The 20,901-nt window shown below is 38.8% G+C and overlaps 1 protein-coding gene across 3 annotated transcripts in view; it reads left to right on the forward strand.

Moving 5' to 3' along the window:
- orc4 (origin recognition complex, subunit 4) overlaps window positions 1–9,116 on the forward strand; it is a 73,324-nt gene extending 64,208 nt beyond the window's left edge. For all 3 annotated transcript variants that reach the window (XM_060827827.1, XM_060827826.1, XM_060827828.1), the window contains 4 exons: window positions 730–838; window positions 2,651–2,746; window positions 5,440–5,507; window positions 8,359–9,116. In XM_060827827.1, coding sequence (XP_060683810.1) covers window positions 730–838; window positions 2,651–2,746; window positions 5,440–5,507; window positions 8,359–8,541 — 456 coding nt within the window. In that variant the 3' untranslated portion in view covers window positions 8,542–9,116. The remainder of the gene's footprint in view (window positions 1–729; window positions 839–2,650; window positions 2,747–5,439; window positions 5,508–8,358) is intronic.
- The last annotated feature ends 11,785 nt before the right edge of the window (window positions 9,117–20,901 follow it).

The following is a 20,901-nucleotide window of genomic DNA, read 5'->3' on the forward strand; positions in this document are numbered from 1 at the left end:
AATGGACATTTTGGACTGAGAGATGACGTACAATGCCAAGGGCATATTCACTGTGAAATTGTTCAAGGACCAAGTAGGAGTGAAAATATGTTTTAAACCCCATTATTCTCTTTCATGCCTGTAAAGACACAAGGTGCTGGAGGTTAGAGTGAAGTTGGATGCAGTCAGAGTTTCATTTGAAGAAAGCATAATTGTCACCAGAGTCCCTTCTGCAACGTTTATAAAGTTAACCAGACATTCTGATTGTAAAGCTAACATTCTTTTTTTAAAAAAAAAGAAAAGTCCATCCAAGTTGGACTGAACTTAATTCGTGCTTGGCAAAGTGCATAAGCTGTCTGGCAATCAGAGCAGCCAGAAGTTGGCCATCACTCCTCCTCTTGAACAATATTTGTTCTCTCAATAGCAGATCTGAATGCAAGCATCCCCTTTGGCAGATTGGTTCCTTGTTGTCCTATGTCCCCAACCTTGTTTTGCACATTTGAGCTGACTAATTTGCTTTGAAAGTTAATCATTTAAATTTATACTCCATTTGTATTTTGTTGCATTCCGGTAATCCATCTGATTTTGTCATTCCATTGGAGCTTTTGTCCACACAAATGTGAAATTCCATTAACAATGTGAAAAACCATAAAGAATATAAATATTGTTCCATTCCCTGGTAAAGTTCAATTCGTAACTAGATAAGTTATTTAGTTCAAGTTGATTTTGTTACTTTTACGTTTTTTTCAGATGCTCACACTTAGTCATGTGACTGTCTCCAACCCAAATATTCAGCCAACAGACCTTCTAGCAGCCAGCAAACAATACATGATGGATTCTAAAGCAAATTTACTGCATGGTAAGGAAAGCTAAATTATTTAATCTAGCTACTAGAGATATGAAGGGATAATATTATCCATTGCAGCCTTTGCAAGTGCAATATAAACTTTGTATAAGCCTATTTTCTGTGCTAGCAGAAAAAAAATGATGGAACCATTTTGAGTTCAACATAGAAAATGTTGTGGCTGGCTGCCTCTTCTAACTTGGAGTTTCCAGCTTTCCAGAAGGGGTCTCATTAACGCTTGTTATACTATCAGCTGCCTTCAGGAAAGCTTCAAAACGAAACTGTTTAACTGAGCCATCCATATTTGGGAACATTAATATTATGCTTATTTGTACGCTAATTTTAGTCAATATTCTTTGATTGTGAAGCTCAGAATTTTAAAATTGACACTATTGCCTGTGTGTGTTTTTTGCATCATTCTGTTATTTTAAATTTAATAACATAACAAGCTTTAGCAAGACATAAAAACAGTGGCTAATATATATGACCATGAAAATCTACATGTCCTGTCTTTTTAGAGAATTAGGAAATCCCTCGAAGTGATCTTTCTGCTGTGTTAATTAGTTGATCATTCTACAAATTCTGAATAAACGCAGTGGAGGATGGCTATCCTATAAACAATCAGTTAGTAGATTCCATCACTCACTTTAGTTTCAAGAAATCTTTGAAGTCCTATGCCTGTATTTTTTTTTTGCTTTAACGGCACTGTATAACCAATTTGCAATCATTTTAAGTTTAGCTTCCATACATTTGGATGTTCGATTTGGCTCAGTTGTTGCAGTCTTTGCTTTTAAAAGAGAGGATATATGTAGAAGCCTCCCTTGAGAAAGTTGCAAGCATTGTCTGGATGAATAATTGTATGGTACTGAGGGATTGCTGTACTGTTGAAAGGTGTTTTTTTTTGAGATAATATCCTGCAGATGGATGTTACTTTTTGAAAAATATCTCTCATATCTATTTATGGAACCTTACTGTATGCAAATGAGCTGTGACTGCACTTCAAGAATCCTTCTGTTTTCATCTTCTCTTTAATCACCAAGATCTAGGACTCTATTATCTTAAGAGTAGATTGAAACTATGGAATATTCTGTGGATTTTTTGTTTTTCTGTTTTTTAAATAGTGTCTCCAGCAGACAGTATCAAATATACTAAGTAGGTCTGGGGCAGTGGAGACAAACAGTCAACATATTCGGATTAAAGGCTAGCCTTCAGTTCTGAAAGGGATTGGAAGATGTATTTGCACTATGAGTTGCAGGAAGACAACTGGAATAGATTGAGGGAGCCCAGAGCAAAAGATTGCTTAATGGTGAGAGAGACTGATTTTAAGTTGCTTATAAATGAAGGTGTGAAAAGGAGAAGATGAGTTGGGTCCTGAGAGCAAAGTCAACAAGATATTTAAAAAAAGGTACGGCTGCAAGTCTGGGTGGGGAGAATATAATACTAACCCTTCTGTCTTCCATTTTTCTTGAGTCCTAGAGGCTATGACAGACACAAGTGGAAAATGAGGTGCTGTTCCTCCAGCTAGTATTGTTTTTCTTTGGAAAACTAGCAGGCCCAAATATTTGTATAGGAGCAAAGTAGTTTATTGAAATAGCAAGCAACTGGAAGGTGGAGGTATTCTGCAAAGTGTTAACTCAGTTTCTGTTTTGTCTCGCCAATGTAAAGGAGATTGCATTGTGCAGTATGTTGGAAAGTTGTCATTCACATCATGCAAGACTTGTCTCCGTGAAACTGCTCATCACGTCTTGGATTTTGTTTCAATGTTTTCTCTTGAAATAGTCTTAGCGTGCATTTTAACTTTCATATCCAATCTGTTTTCTCATGCAGGTCTGTCTGTGCTGGAATTCTGCCTGATTATTGCCATGAAACACTTAAATTCAATTTATGAAGGAGAGCCTTTTAACTTTGAAATGGTTTACAATGGTAAGCTTTTCTTAATTTTTAAGGTTAATAAGTTATCTTGATTCCTAAATCTAATTAGTACAATGGATAGGAGCACCTTTGGTAGCCAAAGGCTTTTCTATTTCCTTACAAAAATTCAAATAAGCGGGTTTTACTACGTGCAAGATTAGTGTGTTGTTGAGATCTATTCTTGCAATGTAGCTTTGAATTTTTTATATTAATGAGGTTAAATTTGTGGAGTTTAGTGTTGTTACCACTCGGTTGAGCCACCCTTAATTAAAACCAAACACCCTACAAAGCCTGCCTTGCTTTGTAATCTGTTAAAGTGAGTGCATGCCCAGAACTCCTAATTTCTACTATTTAAAGAAAAATAACAAATTATTTGTTGTGGTTCTGTTCGCCGAGCTGGAAGTTTTTGTTGCAAACGTTTCGTCCCCTGGCTAGGTGACATCATCAGTGCTTTGGAGCCTCCTGCGAGGCGCTTCTTTGATGTTTCTTCCGGTATTTATAGTGGTCTGTCCTTGCCGCTTCCGGGTGTCAGTTTCAGCTGTCCGCTGTAGTGGTTGGTATATTGGGTCCAGGTTGATGTGTTTGTTGATGGAGTTTGTGGATGAATGCCATGCCTCTAGGAATTCCCTGGCTATTCTCTGTCTGGCTTGCCCTATGATAATAGTGTTTTCCCAGTCGAATTCATGTTGCTTGTTGTCTGCGTGTGTGGCTACTAGGGATAGCTGGTCGTGTCGTTTCGTGGCTAGTTGATGTTCATGTATGCGGATTGTTAGCTGTCTTCCTGTTTGTCCTATATAGTGTTTTGAGCAGTCCTTGCATGGTATTTTGTAAACTACATAAGTCCTAAACTATGAAAGTAACCACCCCAACACACACAAACAAAGCTGCATCAGGGCACTATTCAAAAGGGCCACAACACACTGCAGTACACCAGAACTGCAAAAAGAGGAAGAGGAACACCTATACAAGGTATTCGCCAAAAACGGATGCCCGCGCAACTTTATCAACAGATGCCTAAGAGACAGACCTCGGAACGAGGACATGCCACAACCAAAAGGACTAGCCACACTACCATACATCAGGAGCGTTTCAGAACTGACAGCCAGACTACTGCGACCCTTGGGACTCATAACTGCACACAAACCAACAGCCACGCTCAGACAGCAACTCACTAGAACGAAGGGCCCGATACCCAACATGAGCAAAACCAATGTAGTTTACAAAATACCATGCAAGGACTGCACAAAACACTATATAGGACAAACAGGAAGACCGCTAACAATCCGCATACATGAACATCAACTAGCCACGAAACGACACGACCAGTTATCCCTAGTAGCCACACACGCAGACAACAAGCAACATGAATTCGACTGGGAAAACACTACTATCATAGGGCAAGCCAGACAGCGAACAGCCAGGGAATTCCTAGAGGCATGGCATTCATCCACAAACTCCATCAACAAACACATCGACCTGGACCCAATATACCAACCACTACAGCGGACAGCTGAAACTGACACCCGGAAGTGGCAAGGACAGACCACTATAAATACCGGAAGAAACATCAAAGAAGCGCTTCGCAGGAGGCTCCAAAGCACTGATGATGTCGCCTAGCCAGGGGACAAAACGTTTGCAACAAAAACTTCCAGCTCGGCGAACAGAACCACAACAACGAGCACCCGAGCTACAAATCTTCGCACAAACCTTGAACAAATTATTTTCCTAATAAAATACCAAACAAAAGTTTTAACAAACTGAACACTCTTTCCCCTAACAGAGCACAATCCTTTTAACATGCTGTTACAGTAACACAATTATTAAACATAACAGTAAGTTAATCTCCAGTCCACACAGTCTGTCTTCTCCGCTGTCTCAGTCTTCCATCTGATGATCTCACTAGGACGTTTTCCTCCTTTTTTTTTCTGCGAGTGTTTTTTAGGAAAAGATTTTTTTTGATAGAATATTTTCTAATTATGTTTGAGAGCAAGATATTAGATGAGCAGTTAGCTCAATGGCAGTTGCTCTGCTGTTCGGAGACTTTTTTGCTTTCTGACCAAATTTTCAAAATGCCCTCATTTTATAACCCCCAACATCGTTCCATGTCATTGGTCCAAATGTTGTCAAAACAGTATCCTCGGTATCCTGGGCATAATTTAAACTAATTGATTAAATTTGAATTGTTGTCAAAACAGCAACCAAAACTCCGGTATCCATTTAATAGCTAATTGTTACATGTATCTATTTTGGAACAGCCTATCTCCCAGCCTTTCCATTTGGGCAGGTGAACCTGTACTTGAAGTTTACTTAAATATTCAGAAAACACCCTCTATTTTAGAGTGAACATGCTTTTGACTTCGTAACAGTATGAAGATAGTATTATATTGCAGTTTGAGTATTAAAATAAACAACAAATATGGGGCTGAATTTTCTAGCAGCTGTATTCCCCATTCCAACTGTCCGTTCTCCAGAACATCATGCCAGTTAATTTTTTTTATGCCATTGCCGAAAGGTATAAATTCATGATTTGTGTTTTCATAATGAAGAAGAAAATAGAAAGATGTGGGTGAGAGGAAGTCAGAATGAAGCATTACAATTTTTCAATAACTTGGATCATTGTCTGGCTCCTAATAAAAATAAATAATGAGGAAGGGCTAGTGTAGTTAAACCCCCCCAGTCATTTGGTATGTGTTGTTGCATTGCAGAATTCCAGAATTTCATTCAAAGGACGAGTCATTCAATGCATAAATTCAAAAAACCGGTAGTTTTGAAGGTAAGGAATGTTTCAACCAGTAAACATTTCATTTATATGGACGTAAAATTTAGTGTTCTCTACTTTTTTCCGCTCTGATTTCCTCCCTTTTTACTCTTTCAGATCTTTCCTAAAGATGGGAGTTGAGTAAAATTCATGACAGTTGAATAGATTTCTTGGTACTGATATGAGGATAATGTGAGCAAATTGTATCGAGCTGGATGATCAGCTATGATCTAGAATGGTAAAGCAGACTTTAGGGGGTAAATGTGACTTCTGATCCTATATTTCCTTTAGGATTTTTGTAGTTGATAATCTTCCATGCTTTATTGATAATATCAATGTGTTATCTTACTGAATGTCTTTTGGAAATCCAAATATAATGCATCTACTGATTTACCCCTTTACCAAGCAGAGTATGCAATGCTTCAAAAACCTAATAAATTTCTCACACATGGTTTCCTCTTCCTGAAGCCATGTTGACTCTGCTTAATTATATCATATATTCCTAAATGGTCTGCTATTACATCCTTACTAATAGACTCGTGTTTCCCAATGACCTGGTTTAAGCTAATTGATATGTAGTTATCTCTTTTTTTTTCATCTTCCTCTTTGAATTATGGCACTATATGAACAGTTTTCCAATCCCTTCAGACCTTTGCAGAATCTTTAAGGATGTTTGGAAAATTATGATCAGGCATCCAATGTCTCTATCATTATTGCTTTTACTATCCAAGGTTGCAATCCATCACATCCTGGGAACTTATCAGTCTTTAGCCCCTATCAGAAAATTGATAGTTATTGTGTTTATTTCCTCTCCTCTATTTGCCTTTTGATTATTTAGCATTTTGGGAAGCTATTAGCTTCTTTGACCATGGAGACTGATGCACAATATTGATTCAACTTCTCTTCAATTTGTTTATTTCCACAGCCTAATTCTGTAATGTTCACTGGCCCTTTGGCCCATCGCCACATTATGCCTTTCCAAACTACAAATCTTTTGCCTTTTACGTGGTTTGTGCCCCTCTATTCCCTGCTTATTCATATATCTTTTTAGATACCTCTTAAATGCTCTGATTGTATCATACTCCACTGACAGTGTATTCCAAGCACTTATCACCCTCTCCTTGGGGAGGGGAGTGAACTTGCCCCTCCCATCTCCTTTTAAATTACCTCTTTTACCTGAAACCTATGTGCCCTAGACATTTCTACCCAGGGGGAAAAGATTCCAACTAACCATGCCTCTTATAATTTTGTAAATTTGTCAAGTCACCCTTTATCTTTTTTCAAATTCAAGTGAAAGCAAATCACGTATGCTCAACTGCTTCTCATAACTAATACCCTTCCCAAACCAGATATCTTGGTAAATCTATCGTGTACCCTTTCCGAAAACTGAACATTCTTCTGGTGGAATGGCGACCAGAACTGTATGTAATATTCAAAATGTGGCCAACTAAAGTTCTATACAGCTCAATGCAGCATGTCTTACCAATTCAATGCCCAACTGATGAAGGGTATTGTACCACTTCTTGACCACCTTATCCACTTGTGTTGCCACTTACAGGGTACTGTAGCCCTGAACACCTAGATCCTACTCTGTTGTTACTAAGGGGTCTGCCATTTACTGTATACTTCCCTCTTGCATTGATCTTCCTCAATGCTTGTTATACAACAAGCGTGCCAGCATTGATCCCTGCAGAACATCACCGGTCACAGATCCCCAGTCAGAAAAACACACTCTTGCACTGCTCCTTTTATCTGCTGTGACCAAGCCAGTTCTGTATCTATCTTACCAGTTCACCCTGGATGCTAGTATGATGAATGAACTGGATGTGTATCTGAATAGAAAAGGTTTAAAGGGATGTGGGCAAAATGCAGGCTAATGCTGGGGTCTAGTGTGAAATCTTTATCCTCTAATTCACCAATAGACTTGTTATTTTGCTGACACAGCACAGTAAATAATGGGGCATGAAGATGTTAGAGACTTGTGGAACTTTTTTTTGTTTAAGCCAAGTGAAACACCTTTTAGAGGGAGGCATTTAGGTTTGTCTTTTTTAAAACTTTTGAGTGGAGCAGTCTTATGCAATCCTTAGAAGGAAAGGATATGTCCCATTCTATTTCTAAGTAGCAAGAGTCTATGTTGTGAATTAGGTTATCTTACAGTGAAGAATTGATGAGGATCATCTGTATGACAGCTCCAGACTAAAATTTGAAAACCCTAAGTGACATAAATCTGCCAAGGTGTTAGATTCTGGTGTGAGGATAGTTCAAGTGGTATTTTAGGTACTGTACAGAAATTCTACGCATCTTCAATTTATGAGGGAGTGTTTTGGAATTAATTGAATTTATACATTTACTGTATGCTAAGCCTTTGATTTTGTATTATAAATAGATGGTTTGGTGTTTCAATTTTTATCTTCTCTTTTGCTAATAAGCTTCTCACTAACTCTCTTCACTGTAAGATAACATTTGATATCCTTCCCTTCTAAGTAGCATGATTCTATATCCCACGCTGTTCCAAGGACTTGATAGGACTACTCCATTCAAAAGTTTTAAAGTAATCAGAAACCTAAACCTGCCATAAATACTAATTTTAATGTTAATGTAAATCCAATAGTTTGCATCACAATCTTTGATAGCATGATTCAACCACCGTTCACTTGCCAAGCCGTAAGCACCCCTCTTGTGCAGTAGAAATGTTGATTATTTTTTTTCTCTCCTGGAATTTGTAAACTGACCTGATAAGTGTACCATAAAAAGCTTCAACAATTTATTTATTCTCAGCAGTAGCCCACTTCCATGATTTACCTTACTGTTAATTCTATTAGTAACTTGCTTGCTGATAATCAGATGTTCCCGTTTCTCCCTCCAGGCATTTGAGCATCTGCAACAATTGGAATTAGTTAAGCCAATGGACGGAGCATCTGTCCGAACACAGAAAGAATATCAACTGGTGAAACTGCTGTTGGACAGCAGTCAGATAATGGATGCACTTCAAAAATATCCACAATGCCCTACAGATGTTCAACTTTGGGCAGCATCATCTCTAGAGTAAACCACTTGAAGCCAGAACTCATTAATGAACTGAGAGAATTTGCTATTTTGGAGAAAGTGTTATTCTTCTACATCAACTAGTTGAAAATTGCATGGAAAATTTCTGTTGCTGGAAAGCAGGAAATTCAAATGAAACCCAGAGTTTGAGCTCTGAGATGCAACATTTCCTTATTTCAAAACTCACCTTTCCAAAGTTCTGGGGATGTGGATTTCAATACCACCATGTCAGGATTTTTTTTTGTTTAAAAATAGTTCTGTAAAATCTGTAACTACATAACTGTTTTTAAAAAGAAATCAATTGTCTCTAAAGGATATGAGTGAATCAATCTGCCATTCTGATCTGGTCTGGCTTACTTAGGACTCCTGACCCACAGCAATGTGGTTGACACTTAACTGTAATTAAGGATGGGCAATCATTGTTGGAATAGCTATCAACATCATTCAGTGAGTGAAATCTATTTTGAAGTTTTTCAGGAGGAAGAATAGTTCATCCTTTGCCACTAACATGACATGCAAGTATCACAAGAATGGATTGTTTACATTGTTAGTTTTAAATAATTAGAAATGAGTTTGTCTTTCACTTTTTCATTTCTTAAAAAAAAGCTTAAAACTGAGAGTAATAGCAAAATTAGATTGGTGGCTTTACTATGCTTACTATTGAGAGAACAACTTGCCAGTTGTATTTAAAGATATTATGAACTTTTTAAGATGGCAAGTTTGTTTGTTCGTTTTTGTAAGGGGAAGTACCTTTTTTTGGAAAATTGTCTTCAGTCAGCAAAGTTTCCGATAGTAACTGTCATTTTGTTTAAATTAATGCTGCTGTTTGATTACATTTTTGTGCTGAACAATTGGAGATTCCAAGAAGCTTTGGCTCTACATTCATCTATGGTAAGAGTTGTATCAGAAAATCAAGTTTAGTCTTTTACAGATATGATTTTGTTTAATTCTTCTGTTGCTCAGTTACATTAGGTTTGCCACGTAAGATTTTGAAAGTTAAGAAAGAGGCATATGCCATCAAGTGAGTGCCATGGAGTGAATGGGGAGGTTTGAAGTCAACTGAAAAGTGGCGTATTAGAGAATTTTTAAATGGACATGCTGAAATGTAGAGATATAATTTTAAGGTCAGGTGAGTTAGGGTGATACGAAGTAAGGAATGGGCAAAAGTTCTGGATGAGTTTGTCTTGATAGAAGGTGGGATTCTGTAGTCAATTTCATACCAACTTTTGGTAGTCCTGTATTGAATTGCATATCTCTCCAGATGACCTGTAGATTTCAGCAATATTAGGCTAAGTTTATAAGTTTTTTTTTAAAAAAAGACTTATTGCACATAATGCTGTCTATAGATCCACTGCCTCATTAAAGCTATTTACCAACTGTCTGAAGAACAGATGGTACATTGCGAACAAAGATATTTGGTTAAAGGGTTGGAAAATAAAAACACGGATTCCCTGTATCAAGACAAATGCTCTCTATCAACACATTGGTGCAGATGAATAGCTTTTGCATAGCCTTGCATTGCATTTCCATTGCACCACTGGCCTTCTGCTTCCAACTCCTATTCTAAATTTTTAAAAAGCTGGAAATACACATTGAATCTGTGAAGAGGGAACACTGCTTGTAACAAAATGTTTAAGTTTTGAAGTAATATGCTGTTCTCGGAAAGAAAGGCTGAATGGTTTTAATAGGCAGCTCAGTTTCTACCCACCGTAGCTTTCTGACAATAGATGTTTGATGCAAATAAGAGTAGAGTATGCTTTTCTTTCCTGTAATACATTAAACTGTTGGACACAGCCAGAACTAGAGCAGTAGGTTTTAAATTGAAACGATAAATGCCAAATATTTTAAATCCTTCTAAATGAATTAGAAGATATTTCATGATCAAGGGGCATTAGTGACATGGTCTGAAACATTCCACTTTAAACATTCATTGCAGCAAACTTTATTAACCTTGAATACTAACACTAATGTATCCAACTTATGAGTACAACCTGATGTAATTTGTTGATTGCAGGGTTTTCAGAGGCTGAGTCATTACATATTCTAATATATTTCATCATAAGTCAATAATGCAAGAGCCTCTAAGTTAATGGAATCCCAGTACACTGCTGTAAATATGGCAAAGCAGGAATTTTCCCAGCCTTTGATTATCAAAAGCTGCCATACTGGGGCACAGAATTTCACAACTGAATTATGCAGGATAGAAAGCATTAGTTCATCTGAGTTAAGTGCAGCAGTATTGTATATCACGTGGAAAGTGGAGTTGAGGATTATCAGATAAACAATTCTCATTGAAGGCATAGGAAACTTGATGGGATGAATGGCCTACTTCTGCTTATGTTCTTACCTACTCACAATAGTACAGAAATAATGTATCCCTATTCTTTAATATTATATAGTTAGTTAAAAATAATTCACAGATGTTGGTGTCATTAGCTTTGCAAACATTTATTGCCAATCCCTTAATTTGCATTCTGCCTAAGCCACTCAGCTCCTAATCTCATTACAGCCTGTCCAAGCATGAAGACTGTGATGAACTGCCCTCTTGAGTTGCTACAGTCAATAGGTGTAGGTCAACACGGCAGTTACGGAAGCAGTTTCAGACTTTTGACCCAGTGACACTGAAGGAACTGTAATAATTCCAAGTCTGGATAATGTAACTTAAAGATGACCTTGCAGCTTATGGTGTTCCCATGTACTTGCTGCACTTTTCCTTCTGGATGACAGATCACAGCTAAGGAAGGTGATGTCTGAGAATATTTGAGTTGTTCCTGTGAATATTATGAACGGTTTACACTGCTCCTACTGCATCAGTGGAGGGAGTGCATGTTGAACATGTTAGATGTTATGCAGGCTGCTGTGTCTTGGGTTTACTGAATTCCTTGAGTGTTAGTTTTGCACTTGGCAGAGACAAATTAGCAGTATTCGCTCACTGTTGATAGCCAGGTTTTGAGGAGTCAGATGAGTTGATAGAGGCTAGAAATTCTGCACCAAACTTGATTTTGTAGATATCATTCTTTTATATGGATGGTATAGTTTTGCTTTTGGTCAGCAGTAACCTCATGGTATTAATGTGGAGAATATCAGTGATGGTATTGCCAGTGAATACCAAGGGGGAATGGCTGGTTTGTTTGAGCTGATCAATGCTTGGTGCTTGTCATGTGATTGTTACTTGGCATTTATCAGCCATCTTGTCGGATTTGGACATGGATTTCTTCACAATCTGGGAAATTGATTATTATTCTACACCATTCACAATCCTCAAATATCCCCATCTGCTAATCAGAAGATATTGAAACAGCTAGAAAATGTTGAGTACACTACCCTGAGGTACTCCTGCAGTCATGTGATGTGACAGAGATGACTAACCTCCAACAACCATAACCATTTTCCTTTGTGATGCATCAGACTCCAACCAGCAGAGTCCTTTCCCCTTCAATAATAAAAATGGCTGGAAAAACTCAGCAGGTCTGGTAGCAATTATGCAGAGAATGCAAAGTTAACATTGCAGGGTTGTTTTTGTTGTTAAGGGTTTTCACCTGATGTCCATTGCCAGCACTTTTGTCAGGGATCTGTGACACCATACTGGTAAAATGGAAAGATGAACCATCCTCACTTTCCCTGAGTTCACCTCTTTTTATCCATGCTTGGACAAGGCTATAATGAAGTGAGCTGAGTGGCTCAGGCAGAACCCAAATTAAGTACCAATGAGCAGGTAATTGTTCAGTAGTTGTCACCAAGTTGCAGGAGCAACGACACTTAGATGATTGAGTATGAATTGAAGTAATAGTCATTAGCAAGATTGAATTTTTCCTTACTTACATATGGTTGAATTGCAGTTATTTCACATTGCTAGTGTTGGTGTGGATAGCTGGTTTTGAAGCACAGTACTATTGCCAGAATGTTGTTAGGACCCATATCCTGTAGTATGCAGAAGTTTTCATAAGCTTCAGCCTTGCCTATTACAGTGATACCAATAATAGGGACCTAGGACAATAGGGATATTTTTTGAAACCATCTCCTTTTGTAATTTTGTTTTAAAAAAGTCCCACTATTTGTGATTGGATGAGTACAATATTTAATCTGATCTGTTCATTGTGGGATCATTTAATTTCTATTGCCATATGCAGAGGGTGGCATTGATTGTAGTTTCACCAATTTGACACCTCATTTATCAATATACCTGGTGCTCCTGGCATGCCAACCTGTAGTCAGTGAACCGGGGTTGATTTCTTGGCTTAATGGTAATGTTAGAATGGCTGCTGGTTGGGGTCATACCTGATGCACACAAAGATGATTAACAACCACAATCATCTGTTTCTAGACTACAGTAATTCCTTAGCTACAGGAATTTTCTTGGCAGCCATTTTTAAGCAGCATCAATAATCCTTCCTTTCAATGGGTTGAAAAGTAGCACATAACATTCATGCCACCCCAGTGCCAGCAAGTGACCATCTCTAGTAAGAGGGAATATGTCCATCGCTTATGCGCAGGAACCCGTGCACAAGCCTTGCCATCACTGAATCCTCCACTATCAACAGCCATTGACTAGAAACAGAACTGGACTTGTGCCTATGAAAGCAAATCCAAGATGAGGAATACCTCTTAACTCACCTAATGGCTCCCTATAAACAAGGCACAAATCAGGATTGGGATGGAATGCTCCTCATTTGATCTTGACACTGTCAGACAAATCCCTGCTTGGATTGGCGTCACATTCACAAACATACAGTTAATCCACACCAGCAGTATGTACTACCTACAACATATTTGGCAGAAATTTACTGAAGATCTAAAGAGATAACCCTTCAAACCCAGCCTTCTAGAAGGACAAGGGCAGTAAATATGTGGGAATATCACCTGCAAGTTGCCCTCCAAGCCACCCTCCAATCTAACTTAAATATTCCTGTTCTTTCTATCACTAGTTCAAAATCCTGTAAATAAGCATGTCAATAAGACTACCTGGAGGAACTCTGCAGAAATGTCCTCTATCAATCACAACCATCTTCCTTTGTGCCAGATATGAGTTCAACTAGCAGAGTTTGTCCATGATCCCCATTGATTCTAGACAATTCCATACACTGTCAAATGTGGCTTTGATCTCAAGCTGTCACACTTCTGGAATTCAGCTGTTTTGTCCATGTTTCAACCAAGGCTACAATGAGATCAGAAGCTGAGTGGCCTTTGTTTTGACTACACCAAAGTGTCACTGAGCAGGTACTGCTTGAAAGCTAACACTTCCACTCTTTAGTGATGATTGGCTTTCTCCTGATGTGTGTGCACAGGAAATACCTCGGCAGCCTCCACATCAGAGACACTGGCTAGCTAATTAACCTCATTACGCTCCCAAGAAAATCTTGAATTTTTTTGAACAAACCTGCTTAGTCACTCAGAGGTTTGGAACCATCTTTAAAGTACTTTCTAGTCCAAATAGCCTTGAGGCATCTTGACTAAACTGTCCTTTTGTTAGTACAAATCTTTTATACAGAGCTATATCTGTATAATGTTTTTAAGAGATAATTAGATTAGATTACTTACAGTGTGGAAACATGCCCTTCGGGCCAACAAGTCCACACCGACCCGCCGAAGCGCAACCCACCCATACCCCTACCCCTACATTTACCCCTTACCTAATACTATGGGCAATTTAGCATGGCCAATTCACCTGACCCGCACATCTTTGGACTATGGGAGGAAACCAGAGCACCCGGAGGAAACCGACGCAGACACGGGGAGAACCTGCAAACTCCACACAGTCAGTCGCCTGAGGCGGGAATTGAACCCGGGTCTCTGGTGTTGTGAAGCAGCACTGCTAACCACTGTGCCACCGTGCCGCCCACTAAATTTCTTGATTAAACTTAAAATATAAGCCATAGCTATTAATTTAACCTGGGACAGTGCTTATAGAGGAATAAGACTGTGATATTTTCTGGGTCTGTAGATTATGAAGGAGCAAAAATGGCCTTTGCAGTGATATGTACTTGTAGTAAAAAGTGAGGTCTACACTTGCTGGAGATCAGAGCTGAAAATGTGTTGCTGGTTAAAGCACAGCAGGTTAGGCAACATCCAAGGAACAGGAAATTTGACGTTTCGGGCCAGAGCCCTTCATCAGTGATATGTACTTGTCAGGTGGGGGAGTTTAAAGAGTTACTGTGGATTAGATGCGAATCTGATCAGATCAAGTGGATCGGTTGGAGAGACAGAAGTGATGAGGAATTTGCAACAGCAACAGTTATAGGAAGGGTGGGGGGGGCGGAGTCTCAGATACAGTCACATAGATGGGTTAACTCTAGGAAGGGTGAGAGAGATCAGCATCTAGGGCAGGAGTCTTTTATGGATATACCCATTTCAAACAGGTATGCTGTTTTGGAAAATGTAGGGGGTGTTGAATTCTCAAGGGAACGTAGCACGAACAGCCAAGCTTCTGGTATTGAGACTGGCTCTAATGCAACAAGGAGTACGTCTGCTTCCAAGAGATCAATTGTGTTAGGATATTCTGTAGTCAGAGGTATAGACAGATGTTTCTATGGCCAGCAAAGAAAGCAGAATGGTGTGTTGTATCCCTGGTACCAGGATCAAGGCTATCTCCGAAAGGGTGCAGAATGTTCTCAAGGGGGAAGAGGGGCCAGCAGGAAGTCACTGTTCACATTGGAACCGATGACATTGGAAGGGAAAAGGTTGAGACTCTGAAGGTAGATCGGAGAGTTAGGCAGATTTTTTTTTAAAAAAGAGGTCCAAGGGTAGTAATATCTGGATTACTCCCAGTGCTATGAGCTAGTGAGGACAGGAATAGGAGAATAGAGCAGATAAATGCATGGCCTGTAGTGTTAGGTGAAGGGGTAAATGTAGGGGAATGGATGGGTTGTGCTTCGGCGGGTCAGTGTGGACTTGTTGGGCCGGTGTGAAAATAGGCCCTTTGGCCCAACAAGTAATCTAATCTAATCTAATCTTCCCATTTAACAAGGCAAAGGAATTAAAAGATTAGTCTTTAATTTAGAGCAGGGGTCTGCCAATTACAACTGAACAAGAATTTGATTAACCTTGATTGATCAGACCCATTTAAATGGTTCATTTAGTTTTTTTAAACTTACTTCTTTTTTCTCAAGTACAAAATAGTCCTTTTTTTGGGGGGGGGGGGGTGGCATTTTAGGAACTGCATTACAGCTCTTGAGATAGTGTGATTTTAAGTAATACTTTTAAAATGTTCTTGTTCTTAAGGTTGCTGACTCCTGAACTCAGCATACTTCCCTGGAGTAGATCAATGATGTTCCTGCAGAACAATTTGTACTTAATGGAACAATACCATAGCAAAGATATGAACTTATTAATATGTATTTTAAGTACTTTGGGGAAATAGAACAGTCAAAAGAATCTTATGTCCGGAGGGTTTTATAGTACTGCAGGTTTCCAGACTCCTCTCATTCCCTCAAATATGTAAACCAAGAAGAAAACAAATATTTAAATCCCAACAGCAAAACTAATAACTAAATCTGGGAAAAACGATCTTAGTGAATTCAGACAATACATAATAAACAATTAATGGCCAGGTTATGCTTCAATAGGAGTTATTATTGCTTTTCACATCAACCCCATCACAGTATTCACCACTACAAATTTGATGTTCCCAGCAGATAATACTGGGCATGTCAGATCCCAGGATAAAACCTGGCTTCATTAATCATATCGCTAAAAAATAAGGGGACATTTATTTTGACACTGATGCAAAGGAAATTCTTCAGTGGGTAGTGAATGTCAAATTTTTTACTCAGAGTTGTTAAGGCTAGATGCCAAAGTATTTAAAGAGTTGGATTTGGCACCAAAAGAGAGGCAAGAAGTTATATAATGGAGGGATTAAGTGACCCACTTCTGTTCCTGTTTCTTACGTGGTCTTAAAATGCATGGCAGAACCAAGGGTAAAATAGCTTAGCCTATGAAGACAGATCAAAACAAAGATTGGGCTTTTCCAATATTCTCAGAACTAGACTTAAAACAATTTTCTGATCCTAACAGCTCCTTTCCATCTTACAAATTCCACTTTCCTTTTCATTTAATCAACAATGACAGGCCGAATAACAAAAACAAAGAAAATTCAAACCTGAGGCAAAACTATGTTCATACACGAGCTGAACCACCATTGGCTGATTTCGAGTGTTGTGGAATACTCTAAGATGTTTTATCTGGCACAGGTGACATACTGCAATGAAAGGATTGAGGGAGTAACAAGTGTAAGTGGATTAGTCGGAGGAGGAAGAAAACAAGCCAGGAAATTTGTGATCAATGATGGCAACCTTTAATGTTTCTCAGCGAACAAGACCTGGACTCTGCTCATCACACATTTTCACGAAGGAGAGAATAAAACATCGAAATCAGCGCTAGAGTTTGTAGTTCAATCAGCTTGAAACTCGATGTCTTTTAAGTTCTTTTCAAATCCTCAGACTTTATTTATAATGAATATTTAGAATCGGAAGCCACCGCTGGTGGAAAACGCATGTTGGAATTCACCACATGCATCTCCCCCTATCCCAGCCACCACTTAAGCCTTTAGCACAGCTTTCTGTACACAGTTTCTCTCTCATGTACTCTAGTTTTCTTCTGAAGGTATCCAATTAAATGCCTTAAAATTATTTTGATATCACACTCTGTTTTCTAACAATAAAGAAATACTACCTTAGGTTAAAGTATGCAAAGGTGAACAGCACAAACCTATAGAAATCCTGACACCTGGACTTACATGGGAATTGCCCAAGTAGTTTAAATATCCAATGGTCAAATCTTCTGTACCTCAGGATCCTTTGTGGAACAGTCATTCAGTAAAGTGGTAAAAATACTTAAGTGTCATCAGGAGAACATATGACAGGACCAACAATCCAAAGATCACTGTTTCAGCTCATGGGAATTCAGGTTTTTATTTCACTATTAATCACTGAGTTTTGGATTCACCAATAGAATAAGAAAAATGTAGTGCATAGATGAGGACCTGAAAGGGAATTGAATGCAGCTAGACAGGGCAGTAGTGCAGTACTATGTAGAATAATGATCTCCTTGTTTAAGAAGGATGTAAATGGATCAGAAGCAGTACTAATAACTGAAATGGACAAATTGGCTTACGATGAAAGATTCAACCAACTTGGCTTGTATCCATTTGTATTTAGAAGAGCAAGAAGTGATTGATCCTAACAGGGCATCACTGGATGGAAAGGATATTTCCTCTTGCAGAAGATTCTAGTACACAGGATGATGGTTTAAAAATAAGGAGTGACCTAATTAAGACAGAGGTAAAGAGAAATTATTCCTCAGAAGGTTGAGCCTTTGGAACTCTCTTCCTCAAAGGCAGTGGATGCAGGAGGTAGATTGACTTTGGATAAGCAAGGAGCAAAATACTATTGGAACTAAGTGAGTAATCAGATTGGCCATGAGAAGTAATAAAGTTGATAAATTCAATATATTAATCTGTGCCCATTTAATTTCCAAAGGCATTTTGGGTTCCACATTCAACATACCACAAATACATATAGGAAGCATAAATCAGGCATTTTCAACCTGGCAGGCAGAATATAGCAAATAATTAGCAAGGAAAATGGAATTGTTGTTTATTGCAAGGGGAACAGAACTAAGATAAGGATGTTTTCCTACAGTTGTAGGGTGTTGATGAGGCCATATCTGGAGTACGATGTACAATTTGCTTTCCATTTTAAAGGAAAGTTAGAAGCAGCTCAGAGCTTGTTCACATGACTGAGGCATGTTTTGGGACGGAGGGGATTCATACAAGGACATGTTGAGCCTGTATCCATAAAGTTTGCAAGAACGAGGTAGCACTATATTGAAACACAAAATCCTGAGGGGACTTGACAGTGTAGCTGCTGAAAGGATGCTTCTCCTTGTGGCAGTTAAAAATAAGTAGTCTCCAATTTAAGCTGGAGATCAGGATCCATAATATCCATCGTTGATCTGATAAAAAGTCTCAACTCCACATTCCTACTTACCCAAGACACTTTAAATTCTTGTTTCACAAGGGAGTCAATTTCCTTATGCCTTAAAATATTTAATCACCCTGCCTCCACTGTTCTCCGTAGAATAATGTTCCAAAGATATGTGACTTCTTAGTCATAGAGTCACAGACGTACAGCACGGAAACAAACTCTTTGATCCAATTCATCCATGCTGACCAGATATCCTAACCTCATCTAGTCCCATTTGCCAGTACCCGGTCCATATCCCTCTAAACTCTTCCTATCCATATACCTATTCAGATGCCTTTTAAATGCTGTAATTGCACCAGCCTCCACCACTCCCCTCTGGCAGCTCATTCCAACACACACCCTCTGCATTAAGACGTTGCCCCTTAGGCCCCTTTTAAATTTTTCCACTCTCAACTTAAACTTCTGCCCTCTAGCTCTGGACTCGCCCACCCCAAGGAAAAGACCTTGTCTTTTTCCCCATCCTTGCCCTTCATGACTTAAAAAACCTCTGGAAGGTCAACCTTCAGCCTCCAACGCACCAAGGAAAACAGCCCCAGCTCATTCAACCTCCCCCTATAGCTCAAATCCTCCAACCCTGGCAACATCCTTGCAAATGTTTTCTGAACAGATGTTGCCAGGATTGGAGGATTTGAGCTGTATTTATGCATGAAACACTCACTCCACAGCTAACTTTTCTAACTCATTAAAAAAAAATTCCCTACTAGTGTCTATCAAACTATATCTACCCACGTTAGAATTCATTTTACCTGTTGCTAGGAGTTTATGGACTCAAATCTTTTCGTATGACTTCACACCAAGTTTTTAAACTTTCTAACATTTGTTCGCAATCACTGGTATAAGAATATCAGTTCAAGTGGAATTATCAGTAGTTTATTAATCCTGAGAACGAAGTAATATTCTGAAGGCCGGCGTTCAAAGTCTTAAACATGACAAATGATGCAATTTGAATTGAACAAAATAATGTGGAATTCAGAGTTTAATAATGACTATGCAACCTTTGCTGATTGTTGGAAAATCTGGTTCATTAATGTCTTTTAATGGGGGAAGGAACCCCCGTCCTTACATGGACTGATGTATATGTGATTCAACACCCCAGCAGTGTGGTTGACTCTCAACTGGACAGTGAGGAGTGATCAATGCTGCCCAAGCCCAGACGGCCCAGATCCCACAAATGACCATAAAAAAAGTTACATAGATTCAGCAAATGCATGGGTTTCATGAAATTCTTGCCATTATCTTGTGGATAGACAGTAGACATCGTTCACTAATCAAAACTTGCATCTCATTACAGGCAATGTGTGCTAAGAAATGCATGTGACTACACGTTATAAAATAAATAACATCACAGTGGTTAGCACTGCTGCCTCACAGCACCAGAGACCCAGGTTCAATTCCTGCTTCAGGCGACTGACTGTGTGGAGTTTGCATGTTCTCCCAGTGTCTGCGTGGGTTTCCTCCGGGTGCGGGTTAGGTGAATTGGCCATGCTAAATTGCCTGTAGTGTTAGGTAATGGGTAAATGTAGGGGTATGGGTGGGTTGCGCTTTGGCGGGTTAGTGTGGACTTGTTGGGCCGAAGGACCTGTTTCCACACTGTAAGTAATCTAAAAAATAATACTGTAAGAAATAGAAATAGGCCATCTGGCTCTTTGAGCCTGCTCTGCTATTGAATATGATCATTGCTGATCTGACACACATGTCCACTTTACTTTTCCTTGTAACCTTGTAATCAGAAGTCTATCTATCTCAGCCTTAATAGGAATTCCAAAGACTGTCAATTCTCTAGAGAAGAAATTCCTCCTACCTCAGTCTTAAACTGGCACCTTATTCTGAGGCTATGCCTTCTGGTCTGATATTCTCCGATGAGGAGAAATGTCCTCTCAGTATTTACACTGTCAAGCCCCTTAGTAATCCTTTGTTTCAATGAAGCCCAACCTGTTTAGCATTTGCTCATTAGACAATCTGTCCTTACCAGGGATCAATAGAAAATTCCTAATGAAGAATAGCAATCAGGTTCCGATTAGAAAAAATGGGTTAAAAAGCAGTTTATGAAAAACTTACTATGAGCATAATGTTTAAAATAGCGAAACCTCTTCTTAAATGGTAACAGTCTTACAAGCCCTATTTACAACTGGGATATAACAATTCACCTGACACTGAATTTCTGAAGTTGAAATGACAGCATTCTTAACAATAACCTCAAATTTTCTTCTGTGTCTTGTTCTGCACAGACTTGCAGCATTACTATTTACATCAAAGTAGATGGCACCATGCATGTGAACATAAATGCAACACTGCACAACCTCAAAATACTCACCTTTTTTCAATAAACACATATACTTAGTATAGAACACAGTAGAAGGAAATAACTCAAATAATACACCAGC

This window comes from Hemiscyllium ocellatum, chromosome 7 (genome assembly GCF_020745735.1).
Source record: "Hemiscyllium ocellatum isolate sHemOce1 chromosome 7, sHemOce1.pat.X.cur, whole genome shotgun sequence".
In the NCBI taxonomy this organism is placed as follows: domain Eukaryota; kingdom Metazoa; phylum Chordata; class Chondrichthyes; order Orectolobiformes; family Hemiscylliidae; genus Hemiscyllium; species Hemiscyllium ocellatum.